At 48.4% G+C, this 26,800-nt stretch overlaps 1 protein-coding gene across 2 annotated transcripts in view; it reads right to left on the bottom strand.

Annotated features, from left to right (window-relative positions):
- Nucleotides 1-465: 465 nt before the first annotated feature.
- DNAJC3 (DnaJ heat shock protein family (Hsp40) member C3) overlaps nucleotides 466-26,800 on the bottom strand; it is a 534,981-nt gene continuing 508,646 nt past the window's right edge. The window contains exon 12 of one of the 2 annotated variants that reach the window (XM_069640694.1): nucleotides 466-1,703. In XM_069640694.1, the coding sequence (XP_069496795.1) occupies nucleotides 1,546-1,703 (158 nt within the window). In that variant the 3' untranslated portion in view covers nucleotides 466-1,545. The remainder of the gene's footprint in view (nucleotides 1,704-26,800) is intronic. The other variant, XM_069640695.1, reaches the window with a different exon arrangement.

The raw sequence follows: 26,800 nt of genomic DNA, 5'->3' as shown, positions 1-26,800 counted from the left end.
TAGCAAATTAGCACAGCTGCGTGAGCAGCTCATACAAGTCACCTAAACCCTGATTAGAAAACAAACTGATTCTAACTATTAAATAAGCATTCAAGAAATCAATTGCAAAGCTCTTCTCATATTTGTTGAGACTCCCTTTCAATGGATAAAGGAGTACATTTGATTGCACGGCAATTAATTGGACATGGCTAATTAAAAATAGCGTTGCATTTAATAAGAAAAACACCTAATGAAAACAGAAAAAATACCACAATCTGAAAGTCTACGAACCCATTGCTAGATTTTTCCAACTCCGCATCCACCACATTCCCAAGAGGTTCCCTCGTGAAAAATCAGTAGTTTCACGCAGTGGTTAATACATTTTTTTTTGTTGAAATCACATTATCTAAATATTGCACTGTATTCTTTTTTTTAAGGTTCTGCCACTAGAACTACTTATATGACTAGGACCAACAAAGACGGTCATTACGCGCATTTGTGACTTTTATTCTGTACACTTGTGATTGCATGGATTTTGTATTAAACAAAAACACTGTCAGGAATATTTTGGCAATGATAGGGTACCCTGGGGGCTGTTCATATACACATACATATACTAACCTACGAATTCAAGATCTCAGGAATGTAACTGCCAAGTTTTTCGCCACCACTTTTTGCACATCGTTCAGCAATGTCCCAGATGGGGCTCCAGTTGAAACACCACAAGCCCTACTTCAGTGATACTGGAAAAGAGATGCACAATCTGCAGCCATCTTGGTCTGTAGTACACTGGGCACCGCACCTGTACATTCTTGAACCTTTTTTCCATTGCAGCCATGTGGATGGAACGAACAGTGCTAAAAGCCTGCATTGAAGACCTGTTTACAGTGAAGGCCTTTAATGGAGGACAGCTTCACCCATGTATGGAAGAAAGGAGTGGGAAAATGTTGGTGCATTCCTGGACGGAGGCGATGGCAGCTAATGCATGCAGTCAGTCCGTCTGCTGAGACACATCAACTCGGAATACATTTTATGCAACACAGTACCAGTTTCATGACCTCTAAAATCAATACCTCCGCAGAATTGGAGTACTTCCAAACAGAGATCCATTTGCATCTGGCAGGTAAGTATTAGGGTCCTTCCTGCTTTGTTGACTTGGGTCTGCATAGCATCCCTTAGTGGCACCAATAAAATGATTCTCCAGATACCTCATAGAAACCAGAAGGCCACCCCCACACATTTCTTTTAAGACTTTAAGAGAATTCTTGAGCAGACAGGCCCCCAACATTGATTTATAGGGGCACATATCACAGAGCGAAAAATGTGCTTACTAGTCAAGTTCACATGGCGAGTTTTGGTGCGTTTGATTCATGTCAGTTTTAAGCCGGAAAATAGATGCGTCACCTGGGATTCACACCTCCACCCGGCCTGGGTACCACCGAGTTTCATATTAAAGTCACACACCTTTCAGCTCACACACGAAAAAAACAAGGAATTCGGGAGGTGCACTGTAATTAGTTTAACCATGTGTTTCTGGGGATGGTTTGAAACCGAGGTAAAATGTTCTTAATTGAAGTTGAATTTAAAATTAAACGGCCCTCCAGAGCCAAATGGGTTGAATCCTTGCCACTGGTTCCATCCTCTGTGGAAATGTTGCCCACCTCCACCTTGTTGGTTCTCGGGGTCCAAAGGATCTTCTCCAGCATCGAACCGCCTCCTCATTTCTAGGAAAACAAAACACATCAAAACATGCTTTTGACAAGGTCGTATGCATAAGGCTGCAGATGACTAAATGCAGAAGTTATCGTGACTCACAACCGACTCAAAACTATTGCCTTTGTAAGCATATCAACAATTTAACTACAGTATTTTCATTTTTTAGATTTGGTTGATTGATGACGGAGTGTCCCCCACTTAAAAGGCGGAGGAGATCAACTGCACTTAACATTACATTCTAAACATTGCATGCCATGTGGATCCTACTGCATGCAAAGTCATGGACACAGCATGGAATGCTGCAAGTAAAGGCTCTGTGAGGAAAGGGCACGGCAAGCACGGATCTCATGCTCATCTCCAGCAAAAAGCAGCCAGAGGGGCAAAGCGTCCTTGCTCTCTTCACCTCCGGCATCAGGTCTGTTACATAAAGATGGCCTACAGATTTACCAAGTCTTGGCATGTATTGCCACCACTGCACAACCGGCACACCAGGGAACCGCGGTTGTTACAGCCTCTATAAGGTCTATAGAGAAGTCAAGTATATTGGCTATGTCCATGCTTTTTTTGTTTACATGGATTCAGAGTACGTACACTGGGCTCGGATGAAACCGATCTGTGCAAGGGGCCAGTGTGCACACGTTGAATAGACTCAAGTCAGAACCCTGTGTAGTATAAACAAATAAATAAGTTGTGTTATGTAGACGCTAACCATTGGAGATGGTGGCCATACGGCACACATGCTATAGCAGAGGATGTACCAGCTGCGCCATCAGCGTGCATGATGCATCCCAGACATTTGAGAGGGTGGGTCCCCCAGGGCACCACAAATGTAACATTCACAGCAAGTGGGCACACATTCCGTCATCTCTTACCCCAGTGACACGATTTGCTCAGGTCACCAGCGAAGCACTATGGAAATAGGCCACTGTATGTTCACACATTACAGGGCACACTGCCTTCCAAAAGGGATCCTCCTGAATGGCATACTGCAGGAACACATTTTTCAATGCCTTTTGTAAACCCAACAAGGCATACGCTTAGTGTTTCAGTTTCCCTTTGAATCTTCAGCTCAGTCTCGAACGGTTCTGCAAATAAAGCTTGCGACAATTTAAATCGTGGATCTGTAGCTCAATGTCTAGGAAAAGACCAAACACGTTATCCAGCAGCTTCTTGAGTGTAGCCCAGTGGGTCGCTCTTCCCCATCGTCAATTATGCATATCCAAAAGGAATTTTGGCCACGTGCACTTTTGGTCAAAATCTTTATAGTTGCAATATGCCCCAGGGTGTGCATAGCAAGCAAGCAACCCTTCTAAACGAGGGTTAGCATTCTACATTTTTCCAAAGAGAAAGCATTGCAGATGCGGTTTATGGAAATGCCCTTGGAATGAAGAATGCTCTGGACAACTTCGGAGTTTAGACAAGGTATTTCAAGGGACTGGGTTACAAGGCAGTATGTGGCATCGACTGGGTTTCCACACATGGAGAAGAGAAGAGTCAACCAGTTTGCCTTGCTGTGGGCTATCTACCCGGAAGCGCATCAGATGGTATTCTCGGTGGGGGGAGGGCGGCTGGCGGAGAAGTGAGCTGGGTGTTTGAAAGCTCTAGTACACACGTTTCAACATACAATAAGGGAATGACCAGACAGCACGCTACACAAAATATCTACCTGGTTTGCTGTGCAAACAAAAGGAAATACTGTATTACATGTAGGTATCGTTGTAGAACAGATACGGAAAGTCTTGATAGATCGACCCCTCCTAGGTTAGGATCACTGGTAGAGTTTAGGGCCAAGTCAGAGATATGATTGTTACCTTCTCTGATACTGCACTTTCTTTTCGTTTATTTGAGGTACATCTGATGCGAAAGGATTGACCTACAGACCTGCCTAAGCGACTGGCCTAACAGCTGAACACCCATGACAAGCAATGTCGCAGCGCACATCACAGCTGAGCTGTGGAATGTTGTGATGCCTCCGACTGCCAGGCATTCAGAGCCCCTCCTGAGAAGTACACAATGATGAAGCTGCTGGCTCAAATCCCAAGGCTGACAGAGCCTGCCTCGCAGAAAACAACCTGCACTTGCAAAATGTACTTTCTTCCTCCCATTCTGTGAAATGACCGGTTTGTTATCATACGTACTGGTTTATGGGTGGAGAACAGATTTAGCTACTCCATTGTACATATGGATGAGCCAGGCCTGAGAGGGGCAGAGCAGAATGCAGCCCTCCTATGCACTGGTGTGTGTTTGCACTACAGCCCATTTCTCTCTACTTCTGGTCTCCTGTGTATTATTGGTGTCCGAGTGCCTGCTGTGCCTGAGCTTGCGTGGGGGAGCTTGAGGGAGCACTCGTATCGTGGAGAGCAGGATGAGCCTGTAACAGATGGTGCCGATTCCCAGGAGCTCCGCTTCCTGATGTGCATAGCTGGGGTGTGAAACAATACAATTGGTAAGTGAAAAAGGGTTTTCCTGTTGCGCGCTGGAGGACACTCTAGGAATAATACAGAGACATTGCCTCAGAGTGCTGCAGTGATACAGTACAGGGTTGCAAGGACAACTACAGGACTCAAATCAGGTCAGAGCATTCTTAGGCACTTGTGATACAGTCAGAGTACCTGTTGTGGAGAGACGGTGTAGGGTCGATGCAGTAAAGGGCACAGGGTAGGAGTGTGAGGTCGGAAGCCTGAGTTAACCTGCAGTAAGGCAGAGAGTAGTTACAGATTACAATATGGCAGGTGCCGGTCCACTGACCAGGCAAGAGGCTGGGGCAGATATGTCATATAAATCGGGGTCAAGTGCAGTGCTGGAGAGGTTGAGGAGCATGGTGGACAATTGAGATGTGGGCCCCCAGTCTGTACAAAGGAATAAGGAGGTGGGAGTCACCCAGGTACAGCAGTTACAAAGGGTACTGCAGGGAAGGGACAGGGGAGATAATGTTTAACTGCAAGCCAAGCACAAAGAGGTCACAAAGGTGATTAAGATAGGGAGGGATCAGAGACCCTCAGATTTTGCAGTAATGCTTACACAAACTTTCATGATGGCCACAATATGGCACTGTTGCCAGACGAGATAAGGAGGGTGGTGGAAGGCAAGGTGGATGAAAAGTTGAGGTCCGCCCAGGGGTGGGCATATATTCTGAATGCAGCCGACGACGCATAGCTGACTGTGAGAAAAGCAGTGCCGGTGAAGGAGTGGGAGGAGGGAGAACACACAGAGGGGCAGGATTGTGAGGTGCTAGCACCAGTGCCTGTGGGGGCTGGGGTAGATGATGAAGAATGCTGTGGGGGTAGCTCTATGTTTTACCGAGAAAGGGGAATAAGAGGGAGGAGACACTGTTTGGCTAGGTACTGGGGTGGAGACTGTGTGCAACAGAGGGGAGGGAGGACATTCTGGAAAAAAGTGGTGCAATGACAGATTTGGCAAAAAGTGCCTGCAGGGAGAAAGAGGCAGGGTACAGATATTCCCAATTACTAGGGTCACGGCCGCTACCACCCACATTCTGACACACATAAACAGGGTCCTGGCAGCATGGGGTGAGACATGCCCGGACAAAGGGGCAAGAAATAAACTGGATTTCAGAAGGACGGACGACTGTGCAGTGTGCACCTCAGACGGGGCAGTGAACAAAATGCCAGTGGAAGGGGGAGAGTCAGGCGAATTCATGTCAGAGATTGTCAAACCACAACAGGACGCTTTCAGGGCATGTGCACCAGAGAAGGACATTGCAGGCCCACATATAAAGAAGCTTGTCAGTGCCAGCATGACTCAATAGTGTCTGGGGGTGGGGAAAAGCGCAGTATCGTGAATTACAATCAATGATGTTGGCTCTAAGAAGTAAGAAGATAATTCCATCTGAGTGAGAGTGGCCCATGACACCCGACAATAACTTACAGCCACAGCTAATGGCATCCATAGAAGATAAGCAGTGGCATGTGGCGGAGGGCCCACAGCTTGAAGGGATGAAGATTATCCTACAGTAGAGCAAGAAGGAGGGTTAAAGGAAATGTGAGCGGCTCTTGGCCATTTGGAAGGGGGAGGATGAAGAAATTATGCAATATATCAATGCAGAGAAAGAGACAATGCATATCAATGCAGAGAAAGAAAGACAATGCATTTCAGTGCCCGACAGAGATGGCATGGTGGCCCTCGGCAAAAGAAGGCTAGACATTTGTGTTACTTGTTGGAAGAAGAAACAGAAAGAGGAGCAAAAGAGGGAGCAATTCAGGCAGATGGGTGTGAAAGGCACACAGTGGGAAGACTGGCTGTTTGTTCTCTATGGTCTACAAGTGAGAGAGCGGTCAGTGACCAAGTATTCACCATGCAAGATGCTATTTGGGAAAAATATGACAAGCACTGACAAGTTGTTGCCGACACTGACTGCGGGTGCATCTAGGGACTTGGAGGTGCTAGAGGCTGACTATATATTGGAAAGTAAGAGAAACATTGGCTTTGACAGTGTACACAAACGTGACAAACACCATGAAGGAGGTGGTGCTGGATTTTAGAGTGACGGGGATGCTCAGAGCTAGAAAGGGAGGGACATGTAGTTATGACTGTTTTTGTTGTTTTAGATGTACCCTAGATTATGGCTGATGCTAATAGGTGGAGGTGTTTATGCAATGCATGGTATTAGATGAGTTAGGACATAAATCAGTTGTCTTAGTTGGATATTTTTTTTTTTTTTTTGCTTGCTTTCTTATTAGGTTTGCATGTATCATAATAGTTCCATTGCAGTGTGCTTTGTGTAGAAGTAGTGCAAAGCTTTGGTCAGTGATTCGTAGATAAAATGAGGAGAGGAAAAAAATTGGGCACATGTTACCTTCTCTGATACTGCACTTTCTTTTTGTTTATTTGAGGTACATCTGATGCCAAGGGACTGGTCTACAGACTTGCCTAAGAGACTGGCCTAACAGCTGACCACCCATGCCAAGCGATATTGCATTGCAGAGCACAGCACAGCTGAGCTGTGGAATGCTGCGATGCCTCAGACTGCCGGGCATGAAGAGCCCCTCCTGGGAAGTACACACTGATGAAGCTGGTAGCTCAAATCCCAAGGCTGCCAGAGCCTGCCTCACAGAAAACAGCCTGCACTTGGGAAATGTACTTTCTTCCTCCTGTTCTGCGAAATGACCGGTTTGTTATCATACGTGCATTATACGTGCTGGTTTGTTGATGGAGAATAGATTTAGCTAGTACACTGTACATAAGGATAAGCCAGGCATGGGAGGGGAAGAGCAGATTGCAGCCCTCCTAGGCACTGGTGTGTGCTTGCATTGCAGCTCATTTCTCTCTACTTCTGGTCTACTGTGTATTATTTGTGTCTGAGTGCCTGCTGTGCCTGAGGTGGCATGGGAGAGCTGGAGGGAGCACTCGTATCTGGGGAGCAGGACGAGCCTGTAACAATGATAACCCAAAGTCAATGTTTATTCTAAAAGTGAAAAGCCTAGCCTCCCCACAGGAATAAATGCAGTGGGCTATTGACAATGAAAGGCACATGTTCATGGATCTAGGAAAGCAACCACGAGTTGTCAAAAAGTTTAGAAATAGATTTGGAGGTCAACGGCCAATCCTGTCGAAGGTAGTCTCTAGGCAAGTAAAGATGTTTCTGGTACAGAAAAATGGTTAAAATTACTAGGACTGATGGGTCAGAGAAAGGTGATCTGAGTCCTGCAAATGGTGCAGCTCTAGTAACTGAGGACACATGTCTAGCTGTTAGGAGATGCAGATGGTGGCATAGCAATGCAGGCCAGGGTTCCTTGGGGTCGCAGACATCTTAGATGGAAATGTATTACTTGAAGAATGCAGTTAGTAACCCTAGATTGTAGACTCTACTAGTTATTCAACATTCATCCTCTTTAGCTCCCGCCTCTATACTAACGGCATAGGGCAATCAGCAAGTGGGGTTAGAGGGTCTTGGAGGCTTCAAATAATTGTTCCCACCAGGTCAAGGGGGATGTGATGAGAAGGGTGGAATTCCCAGATCCCATCACCCCTTCACTTTCTTGTGCTCTTTGACAGATTGCAGCAAGTCATCCTCAGAGTCCGGTTGCTTCTCTGTGCTTTGGGATCTTGTCCAAGCAATTGACAAAGCTCAGGTGTAGTTTTGCCAGATCTTCTATGAATACTGCAATCAGAGTTTGCCCTCACCCTCCAATCACATCCTTGAATCCCTTAAAGAATTTGGTGGCCACCACACTCAAATTTTCCTGGGCACAAAGGGTTCTGATTCAGCCTTGAATCCCTGACATTTTTTCCTACAAATACTCACCAAATATGGTCTCTGTTACCCTTGCCTCGGACTTCCCTGGCCAAAGTAGCCAATACCAAAGTAGCCAACCACATACATAGGTACATTCGTTTCCTTTCACATAGTTAAACCAGATTTAGCTATGAACTGCTTCAGAAATACAGATGCAAAATATTCCTTGGCACATAAGGGCTCTGTGCCAAGGAATCTGAAGGTTCCTTAATTCAAATGTCTTGGCAAGTGCATGGTGACTTCCCATGTTTCCTCACTGCCGTTATCCTCTGGGGCGCACAGCGCTAACTAGGCACAAGGGGCAACATGTCTGTCTTGAAAGCAAGACCAATGCAGAGCAACACAGGGTCGAATCCCAGTCCAACGCTTGGGGACTAGCCTCCGGTATGAAGTATGCTATAAAAGATTAATGAAAATACAGAGCTCTTGTGGCCAATGAATAAACAGAAGGCACAAGGTGGTGAACTATACATTCACAAGCAGGTGTATTCTGTCCACCTAAAAACTTTGCAGTCCGTGTATAGAACCCTGTGATGTTTCCCACAACACCCTTAGGACTGTGGTCCTCAGTCCTTTCCTGTTCTCCCTCCCAAAATTCACGACCAGCCCAACTGGCAAAAAACAGCCACTCACAGTATCTGACAGTTATATGCCCCCCCCCCCACTTCTTTCATTTAGTCAAATTCATGTGTTGGTCCTCCCAGACTTTCCTACGAGGAACATCACTTGGCACCCCTAGGTCTTCTGGCATCGGTCAGGCACTGGGCAAAGTTATGCTACTTGCACCAAGGAGACTTTGCATTTCCGTTCCTGGTTTGGCTAGGTTGATCTGACCCCCGAGTCGTATCTGAACTGGTCTCTCAATGTTCCTCCCCCACCACATCAAAACACTTAGTATGGTCCTGGGCTTAGGGGATGTTCACTCTTCTTCCCCCCACCTCAACTGGGCCTCAGCCTCCTCTTTCTTCCGATTTTATCTCTCTATGGTCTTTATTCTCATCCTTTCCTCATTCCTGCTCCTCTCTTCTTCCTCCACTCTTTTCTGTCAGTTCTTTGGCTCTTTTCTCCCTTTCCCACCTACTATATTCAGCTTTCTTGGAAGATTTAGGTGGTGGCGTGACCTCAAGGAAGTGGACCGTGCAGTCTGCAAATGACAGAGCGCCGAGGAGAGGACTCTGCGGAGATGCAGAAAAGCACAGAAAGCTGAAGAGAAGCACTGGGAGTACTTACAAGCCCGAAGCAAGCCTGCAACCTGAGGAAGAAATGGTGATGGCCACCCGTCAAGGCAAAGGTAATAGGAGTGGAGGGAGACACGGGAGGGGACCGGGGCACAGAGAAAAAAGTAACAAAAGTCTAGAATGCTACGGGAGTTCTTTCTTGTCTCAGTAATTGGGAAAATGCTAAAGCAAGTGAAGCATATAACAGAAGACATCTCTCTCGTCTCACTAATTGGGAAAACATTAAAGCAAGCAAAGAACACTGTGGGAGTGGGAGTCATCACCCTCATCTCAGTAGTTGAGGAAACCCTAAAACAAGTCCAGAAGACTTTGCAAGGCATTTCCCTCGTCTCAGTTGCAGGAAAACCAGTAAAGCAAATTAAGACTACTATGGGAGGCATCACCCTCGTCCCAGTAGTTGCGAAGTAACTAAAGTCAGCCAAGAGGACTGGTGACACTTGTCCGAGTAGCAGGAAAGAGTGTAAAATAAATACAAGAGCATTGGAGGAAGGGACCCTGGTTGCAGGTCCCATTGAAACAAAAACACTGATTATCACGAGGACAGTCGTAAGCAACTGAATGGCTTAAATTTACTCAAGATTGGAAAAGATAGAGTCATTAACAAACCCAGTGGGGAAAGGAACAAGATCCTGACGCAGGACATTGAGACAAAAGCATAAACAGACATTTAAAAGAGGCTGGAAGATTCCCCTTAAGGAACTACAAGGCTTATCCAGAAATCCCAAAACCTTCCCGATATGAGAGGCCAAAATAGTAAGTCCTCCAGGAAATGTTTGCGTTCACTGCCAATAAACAATGAAGTTATCAATCTTAATACACAGATGAACAAAGTACCTAGTGTAATGGAAATCACAAATAATCAGATAGATAAAGTAACAAAATAAAAAATAAAAAGGAGTAAAAGTTTGAATAATCTGGCACAGGGGAAAATAACCAAATTTCTGATCCCACATAATGAGAAAGAGCCTTCAAATGCAATCCCTAATAAAGATACAATAACTAATTTGCTTGAACAGCATGAATCAATGTGTTCTTTTAAATATGCTGACTCCGAGATATTGATTGATGAGCAAATACCATAACAATTTGCAGAGGTCCATTAGGCTGAGACTCCATACTAAAGTGTCCATAAACAAGCAAAATAGTAGAGTCTCCTGAATATCTTGCAGTAAATTGGGATTATTTTAATTTAATTTGCATTTTTAAAGGGCTCACACAGCCCGCGGGCATCGAGGCGGTGTTACAAGAATTTTTGTACGTTTTTTTTAGTTTTTTGTTTGTTGCATAATTGTTTTTTTTGTCTTAGTGGCGTATTTATAACGGGCTTAAATACCCAGAGGTTTCTAAGCGCGGACCCGAGGATCGAACCTGTGTTGCTTCGGGTCGTCTTGCTTCCAAGGCGAACACGTTGCCGCTGAGCTATCCTCACGGGACAGATAGGATTGCGGGAATAGAGAACTTGTTGCAAATAAATGGCTCCCTTCCATTGACTCGATCTAAACTGCATATTTTCTCTAAAATGCCAGCTCTACGTGCCCTTCCTACGGGGATATAGATTGCGTGAAATATTAGAATCTCATTTAGGAGCGACATTTTGTGGGAGCAAGCAGGTGTTATTATGACTATGGGATTTGACATTGTGCATTTTGAGAGCTTAAGGCACATTATGATGTTTTTGAGAAGTCATGGAAGCCAATCCCTCATGGAAGATCAAGACTTCCGCCTGGTCACTGAACAAAACAACTTTCACACTACATGTAGAGGGGTTTGGGTTGAGGAGACTGGCCCTGGTAACCCTTAAGAAAATGTTAACGATTGAACTTGGATGTTGGAGGCCATCTGTAAGAACACCATTCCAAAAGAAAGATTGACAAAGTAATCTTTAACAATAGGTCGTTGAAGTTACTATCATGGAATTGTTATGGCTCTCTTAATAGTAACAATCTGGCCAATGTAGATTCCTATATGTGGGGTCATGATATCTATATTTTACAAGAAATTATTCTCAGCTCAGGTCTTCCTCCCTGTTAAATGGCTACCAGGTTATCTCCCAAACAGCCCCTTAAGGAAGATTTGGAAGACCTTCTGGGGGATTACTTATAGCCATTGATCTCTCGCTAGTGATTGATGTTTTCTTATTCGATTCAACATTTAAGGGCATCTTAGCTTGTGGAATGACACTGAGGGGAGGTGGGGTAGAAGTCTTATTAGTGAATCATTACTGGAATACAGGTGAATGTTCAACTGGAGAAGTTCAGAAGTTCAGTAAGTGATGGGGCAGGTGATTGAATCTTGGTTGGGCACTGCACATGCCAATAATATAATTGTGTGTGGATATTTTAACTTGTATTGTGCATTCGGTCTTATAGGTCCATTTGGATCGGTTGAGGCAAAGTACCCAACTGGTAACCAGTAGGGATAAAAGGCGGCAGACATGGAGAGATTCCTTTGAGATCAGGAATATCTACCTACTTCTTCCTAATGCCTATGATCTCTCTGAGATCTAAACTTGGAAAAGAGGCAGGCAACGTTATTGGATAAACCATGCTGTTCTCTCTGATTCACTGATGTCCCACTGTAGTGGGTGACTCCCTTGATAGAAGGTAGCAGCGATCACTGACCCCTAGCGACAAGCATAATCATGTGTTTGCAGAAACCTTCCTCATGATTTTCTACGCCTAGAAAAACGGTTAAATGAAACTACTCTGATTGAGAAGTTGACAAGGGAAATCTTGCACTTATACCATACTGGGTGGGGGAAAAGTTACTTTGCAATGGCTACGATAAATGCTTTGTTTGACATACTTACTTGACAAACTGTCTTACGCCCCCAATCTTCGGGGAGATCAACAAGATCCAATAACACCCTTCATCTCATCTATCCAAGGATTAAAAGGAGCCGGGGTAAAAGGTAGATCCTTTTTGGTTCTGGCCACTTAAGCCTGGAACGACCTCCCAGTAGAAATGCCTTTAGAGAAGAACCACAAAACCTTTCGGAAAAGGCTCAAGATGCTCTTATTTGAATAATGGATCCTTCAATCTTTATGACCAATTGTGTCCCTTTCTCTCAGCTCGACCTCTATACATGATTTGTTAGCTCTGTCAGTATCTTGTCTTTGTTATATGTGCGCCCTGATGCCTGCGAGCTCTGGCGCATTATAAGCGCATACATAACGTACGTTTACAAACATTTACGTGAACATGTCCCAGACTGGGTTCAAAAAAATTCACCCCTAGTTTTGACTCCAAGGTTGTGAATGCGAAGAAATTGAAAGAATCTCACATTCGAAACCTTCACAGTCAATCCTTAAACAGCGAGAAATATGCTCTCTTAAAGAAGAAGGTTTGTCAATCCTATAAAAACGATATAAAAAGATTTAAGTACTAATTGATTTTTAAAGACAGCCAAAAAACGGTCCAATATCTGATACAGATTAATACATTGAAATTATAGAAATTAACAAGCTGTAAAGTGGGTCCCAACTATCAGGAGGATTTTAATTGTATTGACTGATATACATGGGTGGAATATTACACTAAGCTCTATGCCCGCCCTAGACTTGGGTGGAATTGCCTTATTCTTCGCGGGGGCATTGGAAAGAAGCCCACTAGATGTCGATGACATTCGGGAATTGATTACAGAAGTAAATCATTGTGGACTCCTGTCCCGATATGTTGGCCCCTGTTACTCTAAAAAAATTATCCTGACCTATGGGCCCTTATTTTGTATAATCTATTTAAGGGAATTCTACAAAGTGGATGTATGCCGCCCACTTGGAAGCTATCGTATATCATATATCAAAGAAGAGTGGACAGATTGGGCAAATTACGGACCGATCTCTCTCCTTGATGCAATCAGTAAGATATTTGCAGTGGTGTTTCTAAGAGAGCTTGAATTGTGGTTAAAAATAAAAATTATCTTGAGTTCTTGCCAGGTGTGTTTTCATAAGAGGCTAGGTACATTCCTTAATGGCTTGCTGTTAGAGATGCTCCAAGTCGCCTCTATGGATTTATTCTGTGCATTCAACAGGTCCAACAGGCATCGCTTGTGGCAGAAACTACTTTCTTTGGGTGTACAAGGCTCCCTTGTCAGGGCAATTTCGTAACTGTACACAGATGCCTACGTGCAGATTAGTCTATCTAGGGATGGTGCACTGACCCGTACCATCAACACCCTGGTTGGACTTCAACAGCGATGTGTGTTGGCCCCTACATTATTAATGCTTTTCGATCTAATTCCAATCGGCCTTCAGAGAAAGTGGTCTGCTTTTCACAGGTATGCAGAGGACAACAACCTCTTGGTTAATGCACAGAAATCCTAAATAATTATTTTTACTAGTAAACGTTTGCCAAAGACCATGTCCTGGACAGCGGGCTTGGCCCACCTTGGGAGTGTCCACTGGATTAAATATTTGGGGTATGATATTATGAACAATAGTTCCCAATTGGGTAGAAGGAATCAACAACCTTAAATCCATGCCTTGAATTACACAATTGAAAATGATACTTCTGACTGTGTAGGTTTACGCTAGATACTTTTCATAAATATTAACTAGCAAAGATGATACCGTCCTTGACCTATGGCATGGAAACTAGTCTGGTCGATATGAGTCCTTCCTTACATAAATTCATTGTAGAGAAAAGATGTTGGGGTCTCTCTCGATCGATTCCTAACTGTGTGATTAGACAAGAGTTTAGACAAACTTCCCTGGCTGCTGTGGTGACGGAGAACAAATGATTTCTAGTATGAAAGATTTGGGATCCACCGGCCGACTCATTATTTGAATCTATTCAGGGATTGGTGAGAAAAAAAAGGAAGAACATTAACATCAAAATAATTTTCATTCCACGATGAGTGGTTTTGGTAAAACTGGGTCTTAATCAGACGTATTTCACTTTAAAACTGAATTTCTCCTCTAAACTTATCACTGTCCTCTGGGTCATACTGTCCCCATCCAATGACAGTCCTCTTCCCCAAGTCTCTCCTCTGGCAGCCATCTTCAGATTTAGTAAGCACGTAAAGTCGCAGTATGACCAAGTAGAGATGCAGAGGGGTCGGAGGGAGGGTTTGCATGTGAATCCATGCCAGACCCATGCTGGAGAACAATAGTTACAGGTAAGTAACTTAAACCTTCTCCAGCATGGGGTCTGGCATGGATTCACATGCTCATGAATAATGAATACATAGCAGTACATTACACAACCACAGGAGGTGGCAAGGCTCAACAGAAGCAATTACACTTACCCTGGAACAGACTCATCTCAAGCAAATTGTCTTGTGTTGAGAGTCGTGAAGATATAGGAGACCTCCGTCCCCAAGTGCCGCACAGGGAGAATCACTTATTCACTCCCTGTGCAACCTTTGAGGCCACAGGTGGAGAAAATCCGGAGCCGGAAGCGAAGTACTAGGAACCCCAAGGCAGCTGTGAAAAAAGGCAATGATTATATACCAAGCAGACAGGATACTACATGTATTAGCCAGAAGACAATCAGAGTCTTACCGGGGATCTGATAAAAGGGATGGTGAACCTGAACGGGAGGATGGTTCCGGGACTCACGTAGGCAAAGGACCCACCCTGCGGGATAGGTCTGGATGGTCTTCGCCGGTCTCCACCTGGAGAGTGTCTGTATTGTAGAAGGGCCCCAGGTAATCAGATGGCAGCCACCAACTGGAAAGTGAGATTACCCGTGCAGAGGTGCAATCAGGGAGGCCCAAGAGAGGTCCGTTGCAGAAAAAGGTCTGAAGCCAGGAAGAGCCGTCCGAACCAAATGGAAGAACAAAAACGCGATCCAGAGGAAGTCCGTAGTTCAGTCCGAGGTCAGGAGCCGTAATGAGCAGAAGAGCCGATGTAGCAATAGCCCAGCGTGATCCACAAGGAGTCCAGAAAACAAAAGCCAGGTCCAAGAAAGCCAGGTAAGTAACATGGGTAAGTAAGCCAAACAGTGTTTCCAGGTAAAACAGCTGTGAAGCGTGGTGTACCGGCACTGCACTGCTTAAATACCGTCTACTTCCTGGTCACATGACACTAAACGGAGTCACGTGACCGCGAACCTGGGGCACGTGACCGTGTCCTCGGGTCACGTGATCGGGCCACAACGATACGAGCGAGTGTGTTACTGCTCGAGCGGTGGCCTAATCTCCATGGCAACTGCCAATGGAGAAACGGCCGCAACCGCGACTGTAGGGTGTATGGCGTTTGTCTTGCTAGCGTGTGAGCCAAACTGGGTTGCCTGCGTGAGGCCCGGGAAACAAGTGAATGGGAGGGACAGGTTACAAGACTGGGTGACGGGACATGGCCGGAGGAACGACCCGAAGGCATGACAGAGCACCCCCCCAAAGGCCCACGACCCCGTGGGCAAGAAGGATGCTCCCGATGAAACCGAGAAACCAACCGAGGGGCATGGACATCCGAGGCGGAGACCCAGGTACGCTCTTCCGGACCAAAACCCAACCAATCGACCAGGTACTGCAGGCGACCCCGAAGGAAACGGGACCCCAGAATGCCCGAGACCTCGAAAACATCAGGCGTATCCAGGGAAACGGGGGCAGGAGAAGGGCGAAGACGCGTCGAGGACGGGCAGGGCTTGAGGAGGGAGGTATGGAACACTGGATGTACCCGCCAAGAGGAGGGGAGAACTAGGCGATAGGCCGCCGGATTGATGACACTGGAAACAACATAAGGACCCACAAAACGGGGCAATAGTTTGCGACAGCCCTTCAAGTGGAGATGTCGGGAGGACAGCCAAACCCGGGAACCAACGGGATACAACGGGGCCATGGTACGCCTAGCGTCTGCGGAGGCCTTCATGGATGCCTGTGCCTCCTGCAGATGAACTAGGACCTGGGCATGGAGGGCTGACATATGCCGAACGCAGGCTGCTGCGGCAGGGTTCTCGGTGGGTGAAATGTCGGGGACAGGGAGGACTCGGGGATGTTGGCCATACATGGCGTAGAACGGAGAAAGACCAGTGGAAGAGTGTGTAGCGTTGTTGTAGGCGAATTCAGCGTAACGAATGTTCTGCAACCAAGTCGATTGTTGTTGTAGCATCAAACAACGCAGATACTGTTCCATGGACTGATTTGTTCTCTCGGTCTGGCCATCGGTTTCCGGGTGATACGCGGAGGAGAACCGTGCATCGATACCTAGCAGAGCGGTCAATGCACACCAGAAACGGGATGTGAACTGAGAGCCTCGATCGGACACAAGGACAGAGGGAAGGCCGTATAGACAGAAAACGGTATCAAAGAAAAGCTTGGCCAAGGCAGGGGCAGACGGGATACCATGTCAAGGGATGAAACGGGCCATTTTAGTGAAGACATCGACCACTACCCATACGGTGTCATAGCCCTGGATCCTGGGTAAATCGGTTACGAAATCCATGCTCAGGGTGTGCCAGGGCTTTGGTGGCACGGGTAAGGGTCGCAGTAGCCCCAATGGACGGCCCCTACGATGTTTGCCCTGAGCACAGACTGAGCATGAGTCTATGTAACAGCCCACGTCATGTCTCATGGAAGGCCACCAACACCAGCGTTTCAAGAGGTCCAAGGTACGGGCCTGGCCCGGGTGACCATTGATCGGGGCGTCATGGGACCACTCCAGGGCTAGGTTTCTGGTGTCAGTGGAAGGGAGAACTAGGCGGTCCTGTACATATGGCAGACCGTTGTGATAAGTGGGATCCCATTCTGACAGCTGATCGGGGTGCTTTTGAACCCTAGAACGAATCTCTTCTAGTAGTGCCAGAGGGGGTGTACATGTGCAGACAACATGCCCCTGGGGTAAGAGCGTGTCAGGAAACACCGGTAACGAAACCCCCCCAGGGGAGCGAGACAGAGCGTCAGCCTTGCTATGCTCTGAACCAGAGCGACGTTTAATCTGGAAGTCAAAAGCGGCGAAGAACAGGTGCCACCTGACCTGTCTACTGTTTACGCATTTTAGGGCTGCCAGGTCTTGCAGGTTCCTGTGGTCTGTGTATACTGTAACCTTATGTTTGGCCCCCAACAGGTGATGACGCCAGGTTCGGAAGGCGTCCATCACCGCCAGTAGCTCTTTTTCGGTTACGGTATAGTGGGTTTCTGCGGGGCTGAACTTACGCGAATGGAAGGCTACAGGATGCAGCCGCCCTGTAGCGGGACAGGCCTGTGACAGGATCGCCCCAATGCAAAAGAAGAGGCGTCAGCCTCAACGACGTAAGGCTGGTCGGGGTGTTGGAGCACAGGGGCAGTGGTAAAGGCGTTCTTCAACGCCTCGAAGGCCTGCTGGTGTATCTCCTGCCACTTGAATGGAACAAGAGGACTGGTAACGGATGTGAGAGGGGACACGAGAGAAGAGAACCCAGAGTTAAAGCGCCGATAAAAATTAGCGAAACCCAAAAAGGATTGCAAGGTCTTTAGGGTCTTTGGTGTTGGCCATTCGAGGATCGCCCGAACTTTGGTGTGATTCATGGCCAGATCACCAGGCGTGATGTTAAACCCTAGGAATTCCACGTTAGACACATGGAACAAACACTTTTCGGGTTTAACAAACAACGAGTGTTTTTGCAGCCGGGACAACACTTCTCGTACATGTTGTATGTGTTCTTTCAGAGTGTGAGAGAAGACGAGTATATCATCGAGATACACCACCACAAACGTGTCTAATATGTCCGAGAAGATGTCGTTCATGAAATGCTGAAAAGTGGCCGGGGCGTTGCATAGGCCGAAGGGCATGACCGTATACTCAAAAAGGCAATACCGTGTACAGAAGGCGGTCTTCCATTCGTCACCCTTTCGGATGCGGACGAGGTTATAGGCCCCCCGCAAATCCAACTTGGTATATATGGAGGCATGGGTTAACCGGTCCAAGAGGGGAGAGATGAGTAGAATCGGGTAGCGGTTCTTAACCGTGACGGCATTGAGCCGACGATAATCCACACAACGACGGTCGCCCTCTTTTTTAGGCACGAAGAATATGGGGCTAGCTGCAGATGACTTAGACGGTCGTATGTGACCCAGACGCAGCGCTTTATCGATGTACTCCTTAAGAGTCAGGTCCTCCGATAGGGACAAAGAATAGATGCGGCTTGAGGGTACCAAGGCCCCGGGAACTAAGTCAATCGGACAGTCATAGGAGCGGTGAGGAGGGAGTACTTCAGAGGAGCCCTGATCAAATAGCGTTCTGTAATCCTGATAAACCACAGGGATGTGAGTGGTGACTAAACCCACTATATGCGAGGCAGGGGGAATGTCGTCGCCCAGTATCGTGAGTTGGGCAACAGCACCAAGCGCTAATGCTGGGGTTTCTGCTTCTCTGTCCACGGGGAGGCAGAAGTTTTGACAGAGCTCAGATTCGAAATGGACGTGTCCCGTTCCCCAATCGATATGCGGGTTGTGCTCCCGTAACCAAGGTATTCCTACTATGACGCCGAACTGAGGCGTGGATATCAAATCAAAGTGGAGGGTTTCCCTATGGACTGATAGGATGGTTAGGACGAGGGGGGTGGTCTGTTGCTTAATGGGACCAGAAGCGAGTTCTGTCCCATCGACTGCTTGAACCGGTTCGGGTCGGGGTTTATTGATCAGAGGTAGGTTCAGTGTCTGGGGTAGAGTGATATCAATATAGTTCCCGGAAGCCCCGGAATCAATAATGATCCGCACGGGGTGGATGATACCAGGGGCAGGCTGTATGGTGGCTTCTACCTGAATGGGCCTGATTCGACCAAACGATGGAATGAGATTCGGGGAAGGGCATGGAGAACTCGATCCTACCCCCGTATCTAGGATCGAGCTAGATGAAAATCCTGTTTCTTGGGTCTGGGTCTCTGGGGACACTCCTTCACAAAATGCCCCCCTAAGCCGCAGTAAAAGCAGGCGTTCTCAGCCCTTCTGCGCTCCCTCTCTCTCTCGAGGTGATGGGACTCCTAACACCCCCTATTTGCATAGGCTCACCGGTGGATTCGGAGGAAGACGAGATAGCAGAGCTGGCCGTCTGGGAAAACCCGGCCTCAGCCCTGCGTTCAGAGCGTCGTGCGTCCACTTGGAGAGCCAAGTCCACCAGGGCCGGGAACTGAACTGGCAGAGACGGTACCATAGCCAAGGCGTCTTTCATAGGGCTGCTTAGCCCTCTATAGAATACAACCGATCTCTTACTTTCGGCTCATGAGGTCTCTGCTGCCAGTTGGTTAAATCGTGTAATGTACTCAATAAGGGAGCCCTTACCCTGGGACAGGTCCAGCAGTTCTAGATCATGGGATTGTGCTTTATACCTGGTGTCGAACACTCGGGACATCTCTGATACTAACTGGTCGAAATCATAGAGGGCAGGATGATCGGTTTCTAACAGCGGGTTTGCCCAAGCAGCAGCCGTGCCGGCTAGGTGAGAGAGAGTGAATGCCGCCTTGGTGGTAGGATCTGGAAAAACAAGGGGTCGACACAAAAAGTGCAACTTACACTGGTTAAGGAAAGTCCTAAACTTTTTCGGGTCCCCATGGAACTTTTCTGGGGCAGCCAAAGGAAAGGGAGAAGGCAGGACCACCGGAACGGGAGCCGAGGGAATCGGGATTGGGTGTGCAAGGGGTACCAGTGCTGGAGGGGGGTCTCCGAGCTCCGGGTCCACGGCTAAGGGATGTTGGGCGCTCTGTAACAGGTCAAGACGCTGATGGACCGCTGTATTAGCAGCCACCATGTCGGCCCGTAGTACCGTGATCGCTTGGATGACAGCGGCCAGGGGGTCTTCAGCGGCACCCTCCATATCTTACACGACAGGCTTCACAGTCTGTCTTGTGTTGAGAGTCGTGAAGATATAGGAGACCTCCGTCCCCAAGTGCCGCACAGGGAGAATCACTTATTCACTCCCTGTGCAACCTTTGAGGCCACAGGTGGAGAAAATCCGGAGCCGGAACCGAAGTACTAGGAACCCCAAGGCAGCTGTGAAAAAAGGCAATGATTATATACCAAGCAGACAGGATACTACATGTATTAGCCAGAAGACAATCAGAGTCTTACCGGGGATCTGATGAAAGGGATGGTGAACCTGAACGGGAGGATGGTTCCGGGACTCACGTAGGCAAAGGACCCACCCTGCGGGATAGGTCTGGATGGTCTTCGCCGGTCTCCACCTGGAGAGTGTCTGTATTGTAGAAGGGCCCCAGGTAATCAGATGGCAGCCACCAACTGGAAAGTGAGATTACCCGTGCAGAGGTGCAATCAGGGAGGCCCAAGAGAGGTCCGTTGCAGAAAAAGGTCTGAAGCCAGGAAGAGCCGTCCGAACCAAATGGAAGAACAAAAACGCGATCCAGAGGAAGTCCGTAGTTCAGTCCGAGGTCAGGAGTCGTAATTAGCAGAAGAGCCGATGTAGCAATAGCCCAGCGTGATCCACAAGGAGTCCAGAAAACAAAAGCCAGGTCCAAGAAAGCCAGGTAAGGAACATGGGTAAGTAAGCCAAACAGTGTTTCCAGGTAAACCAGCTGTGAAGCGTGGTGTACCGGCACTGCACTGCTTAAATACCGTCTACTTCCTGGTCACATGACACTAAACGGAGTCACGTGACCGCGAACCTGGGGCATGTGACCGTCTCCTCTGGTCACGTGATCGGGCCACAACGATACGAGCGAGTGTGTTACTGCTCGAGCGGTGGCCTAATCTCCATGGCAACTGCCAATGGAGAAACGGCCGCAACCGCGACTGTAGGGTGTATGGCGTTTGTCTTGCTAGCGCGCGAGCCAAACTGGGTTGCCTGCGTGAGTCCCGGGAAACAGGTGAATGGGAGGGACAGGTTACAAGACTGGGTGACGGGACATGGCCGGAGGAACGACCCGAAGGCATGACACAAATAGGTTGCGTAGCACTACTTGGCCGACTCTGGACTCCTCCCTGGAATCCTCGTGGACGCAGTAGAATTTTGTAAAGGTGTGCGTGAACCTCCACGTAGCAGCCCTGCAAATGTCGAGCAGGGGCACACCAGCCAGGAACGCCGTAGTCACAAATCGCTCTGGTGAAGTGGGCTCTCGAACGGCTCAACAGCGGTCGGTTAGCCAACCGATTACAGTGTGTGATGCAGCTGGAGAGTGATCTTTAAATGGAAGCCTTGGACAAGACCTTCTCATGGTTCACAGGAGCAAAGTTCACAAACAGCTGTGAAGTCTTCCAAAAACTAGTTTGTGCGTGTCACGTAGAACTTCAGGGCACGAGCAACGTCCATCGAGTGCAAGGCCCTTTCCGCCGGCGATTAAAGTTTCGAGAAAAAAAACTGTTAACACCAAAGGCTCGTTGAGGTGGAATTCCGACTGAACATTCGGCATGAAGGAGGGGTGCCTACATAGCACCACCCTCGATTCATAGAACGTCAGGTGGGTTAATTGCAGGATAGGGCATGGAACTCGCCTACCCTTCTGGTAGAGGTGATGGCTACAAGGAAAAAAGTTTTCCATGAGAGAAACATGAGGAGGAACTGAGGCAGAGGCTCGAAGGAGGCCCCCCCATCAGCCTCTTCCGAACCACATTGAGTTTCCACGCCGGGGCAGGAGCCTTCACTGCGGAAAAGATCTAAAAAGTCCTTTGAGAAACTTCTTGCCGAGTCGGTGGGACCAAAGTGAAGATCTTCCTGGTGACCTGGTGTAGCAGGAGATAGCTGCCAAATGTACCTTGATGGAGGCCTGTCCCTGTCAGTCCGTCCTTGGCCAAAGATAGCAAGTACGGTAGGATCTGTGGGGGCGTGACCCTGAAAGGGGTAATCTTCTGTGACTGGCAACACGTAGCGAAACGCTTCCACTTGTGACCGTACCACTTCAAGGTCGACGACACCCTGACCTTGGAGAGGCCCTCCATGCAGTCCGCTGGTAACTCATACCCTCCAAGCTCTAGGGCTGCAAGAGCCAAGCCCTCCGGTTCAGCGATCCTGCGTCGCGATGCAGGATTGCTCCTCCTTGTCTAGTGAGAAGATTCGGAACCACTGGCAGCTTGACCAGTGGCTACGCCGACAGGCTGAGAAAGTCTGGGTACCAATCTGCCTCAACTAGGCCAGGGTGATGAGTATCATCCTGCATTGACATTCAGTGTGTTGATGACAGTAGAAGGAGCGGGAATGGAGGAAACGCATGCAGAAACAGCCCTTCCCACAGGAAGGAGAACACGTCCCCCAGACTCCTCGGTTGGTGGAATCTGCTGGCAAACTTCTGGCATTTGGAGTTCGCCGCCGTCGCAAAAAGATCGAGCTCGGACCTGCCCTACTTGATGAAGAGGCGTTCCACCTGAACCTGCCAAAGTTCCCACTCGTGGCAGGAGAGCAGTTCGCTCCTGAGGGAGTCTGCAATGGTGTTCTTGACTCCCGCTAGGTGAGGAACATCCCTTGTCCGACGGCCCAGCGACACAAGCGCTGCAATTCCTTAGAGAGGGCTGGGGATAGAGTGCCCCCCGTTGCCTGATTTAGCGCATGGTGGTGGCGTTGTCCGTGAAGATCCTCACCACCTTGCCCTTCAGAGACGGAAGGAAGGACTTGAGGGCCCAGAACACTCCCTGTAGCTCTAGGATATTATTATGGAGATCCTTCGCCTCCGGCAGCCATAGGCCTCTGGCAGGTAGCCGTCTGGTGTGAGCTCCCCAGCCATGGTGACCGTCTACTAGTATAGGGGGTTTTGAAATTCTGTACCTTAGCCGATGTTGAAGCACACGCCCCACCATCCTATCAACCGACGGAACTCGTTGTCGAGAGGGATCTTGTCCACAAAGCTTCCGGACACCTGTATCCAGCGTACGTCCAGGAATTCCTGTAAGGGGTGGGTCGCATTTGCAACCTGCAGAGCCGGACAAGGTATATGCAGGACGACATCATGGCCCGCAACGTGGCCGTCTTAGTCGGCGACAGCCGTTGCCCCTTCCCTTAAATGGCTGCTATCCTCTCCTCCGAGGGCAACGCCAGGCAAGACACTGCATTGAGTCTGGCAGCTAGGAACAGCACACACTGCGATGGCATTAAGCAGGACTTTGGAAAGTTGACAGAGAATCCCAGGTCCGTCAGTAACCAGATGGTCGTCTCTGTGTGCCTCTCTGCCAGCTCCCTCGAGCGGGCGCAAATCAACCAGTCATCTAGGTACATGTATACGTGTATGCCCCATAGACGCAGATGGGCCGCCACCGGTGCCATATATTTTGTGAACACCCTGCGTGCCGACTTCAAGCTGAAAGGTAGAGCCTTGCACTGCTAGTGCTTTCCCTGCACTACAAAACGTAGAAACTTTCAATGTTTCTTGTGAATGGGGACATGGAAATAGGCGTCCTCCAGGTCCAATGACGTCAAGAAGTCCCCCTTTTCGAGTTTGCCGAGCACGTGTTACAACGTGACCGTCGTGGACTTTTGGGACTGTAGATATGTGTTGAGACGTCGTAGGTCTAGGGGGCCTCTTGCCCCTCCCTCCCCACCCCCTGTCTTATTTCTGACTAGAAAGTATCTGGACTAGACTGCAGAGCCCCAGAGCCGTTGGGGAACTAGCTCCATCGCCCCTTTTTGCAGCATGGCCTGGTTTTCCTCCGGGAGCTGCTACTGCCGGATAACCTGTGGGATCCTAGGACACCTGCGTTGAAACTCCAGGGTCTTTCCTTGGGAGAGAAAGTCCAGCACCCATTTGTCAGTGGTGACCTTTCTCCACTCACTCACGAACATCATCAGCCGGCTTCCCAACTGGGTGCAAGGGTGGGGGCCCGACGTCTCGGTCGGTTCAGGCTTGCTTCGGCACAGGTGTCCTGCCTTGCGGGCGACGGCGATGCTATCCTACACTACCATAGGCTTGGGAGCGGCCCCTGTAGGCTTCCTGTGTTGAGGATCTGGAAGGCTGTCAGTACGACATGGAGAAACCTTTTGAAGACCTGATTGACTTTCCCCTGGAGGAGCGAAAAGAGTGGTGGCTACTGGAGAGTATACCCAGGAAATGGGCCGTCTGTATCCGTTTTGACAACCATTCCAAACTCATTCTCTCTGGGAAAGGGCATGTCCAGCACCTTCACTTGGACCTCCTGATGGAAGTTAGTGGCTTTTATTCAACCTTGGCGATGAAGAGAGATACTGTTCCTCATCTGCCGGAATCCTGTGTCGGCAATGTCCAATGCTACTGTGATGGCGTGATCCAACACGACTTACCCTTCCTGGAAGAGAGCGATTGCCTCCATTTTATCATCGGGGAGGAACTCCAGAATCGGGCCCACCTTATACCACAGCTCCCGGTCGTACCTGGCCAGGACTGCCAGCGTGTTGGGCGCCTTGATAGTGGATACTGGAGTGTAAATCCCAGTCTTTCCCCTAGGCATCCATCCTTTTCCCCCTACTGTCCGCGAGTGGGGTTTGGGGCGGGGGGGACCGAAGACGAGGACGGGTTTGCCGACTGCTTCCTTGCAGCTGCCGATACCACTGAAACCTGTGATGGTTGCGACCTCAGGCACTTAGGTGCGGCGTCCGGGCACCCTATACTTCTTCCCCAGTATATCCCGCTTGGCTGAAGTCATGCAAGGATTCTTCATGAAGGCCAAGCCCTCCTCCCAGAAATCGTTCAGAAAGGGCACCGCCATGATAGTTTTCCTTGTGCCTTTGATATAAGAAGCCCTCATTGGCTTCCTCGGGCACCAGCTGGAAAAGCTAGGAGGCTCTGGTGATCATAGAGTGGAGCGATCACACTTCATCCGGTGGGGACACCCTGTATGGTGCACCCAAATGCGGCAATTAACCATCCGCCGCACCAATGTCTTCGTCATCATCCGTCGCTGTGGCTGTATCAGTCCCTTTACCAGTGTCTGGGTCTGCTGGGGGAGAGGGGACCCGACGTAGGAGGAGGTTGAAACGTGGGCATTGGATGACGCTTTCTCTTCGTTGGAGGCTGATCGACACCAAGTTGTGTAGAGTCGACAGAACATCCAAGGAAACGTCCCTCGGCTGAGCAGGCAGAACAGGAAAACTAGGCCCTGTGCTGTGGCTGCCGTCGTCCTCTCCAACATCCTTGTAGACCGTGTGCAAGGACTTCTGATCCTCGTTGTCCGTGGACGAGACCTCCATGGCTTGGACGACGACCTGGGAGGGCTGTTTCACACTCTACCTCCTTGTGGTCAGGGTGCAGGCAGTAGAGGCATTGTTGGTGTTTGTCCTCCACAAACACATTCCATTGCCCGCATTTGATGCAGGGTCTGAAGAGGGACCTTCCCTCCTTCTCCTCCGTCATGGTCGGAGGGCGTGAAGTAGGCCCAATGGCCTTGTAGAATCTTCAACGATCTTCGCCCTTAAGGGGTGCGGAAGTTCACCGACAATGGATCCCCACTGTTAGCAGATGAAGAAAAGAGCACACAGGCTTCTTTGAAACAAAAATAGAACTTTTTTTTGTCAAAAACATGAAAATAAACATACAAATAGCTCGGAGAGCACACTTGAGGACTCCCAACACTGAAGAATGCAGTAAAAATCTTAAGATGGCTGCCAGAGGCGGGGCTTAGGGCCCTACGGCTTAGGGGGCAGTTTGACCCAGAGGACAGTGATTTAGAGGAGAAATACAGTTTAAGTGAAAGTGAAACAGTTTTTTCTTTTACTGAGGATTTCCAGCCCGACGATGGGGAATATGCACGAGCATGTGAATCCATGCCAGACCCCATGCTGGGGAAGCTACTGTTTCACACTCAACCCCCTCTTGAGAGTATAGCCGTCCCTCGGCCCACCTAACTACAAAAGGTGAAGGACTCAACTGTGCCTATTTTACCTTTATGATTGGGTTGCCTCTTAGTTTGTAGACGAGTGAGGGCTGAATAGGTACTTTAGCATCTAACCCTCCTTGTACTCGCCTGCAGGGTAGAAGTCAATTGTTCACAAGCATGACTGCCATGCTTATTCAGCAACTTTAGTGCGGCTGGAGATGAGGACTCACTAAAGGAAACAGTGGGTGAAGGATTCAGGACAAACAGAGCAGGGAATTCATGTTAGCACCACAGTTCTGGACTTTTGCCCCAACATTTTGGGGACCTGCAGGTACTAACGCATAAGCTGCTACATTGTGCAAAGAATGTGATCTTGCTTTTCGATTCAATCTACTATCAGACATTTAGGCCATATGAACGAGTACATTATCCCAATGTCAACCAACGCAGACAAACTGAGCTCACGAACTTACTCAACCGTAAAAAAGTGTCTGCCATTGTTGTGTGCTGTGATAATCCTCATCATTCAAATGCATCATAGTCCACACAGACTGCTGTGAGGAATGTACAAAAGCAACCGAAAGACCCACACTCTGCAAACATTTTTATCTTAGGCAGCGTTGTGTAAATTAAGTTGAATTGTTTGGGAAGAACTTTCATCTTTACCTCTTCCACAGTACAACATTCCAATGTACACTATTAATTATTTATAGTGGACAATACATAATCTTTGAAGAAATGTTGATAAGAAAAGACATGATGGTGAAGCTGAATGTCTTGGTAATTGCCGATTTTAATATGTAAAGATGTTGCCTATTAAATGTATATCATGCTAGGCTGGCAAGCGCTTGAAGGGCAGGGTGGCAGATGGCACTGGACTCCAATGACAAAGCTGAGCCTGGGACGTCGGTCTCTGTATGACCAGAGTGCCCCATGGAAAGAGAAACAGGGCATGACCAAGGACAAAGATGG

The sequence above is a fragment of the Ambystoma mexicanum genome, chromosome 7q (assembly GCF_040938575.1).
Source record: "Ambystoma mexicanum isolate Mex_15411 chromosome 7q, UKY_AmexF1_1, whole genome shotgun sequence".
Classification (NCBI taxonomy): Eukaryota; Metazoa; Chordata; class Amphibia; order Caudata; family Ambystomatidae; genus Ambystoma; species Ambystoma mexicanum.
Note: the sequence above shows the minus strand (reverse complement) of the source record. Positions and strands in the feature narration are given on the sequence as shown.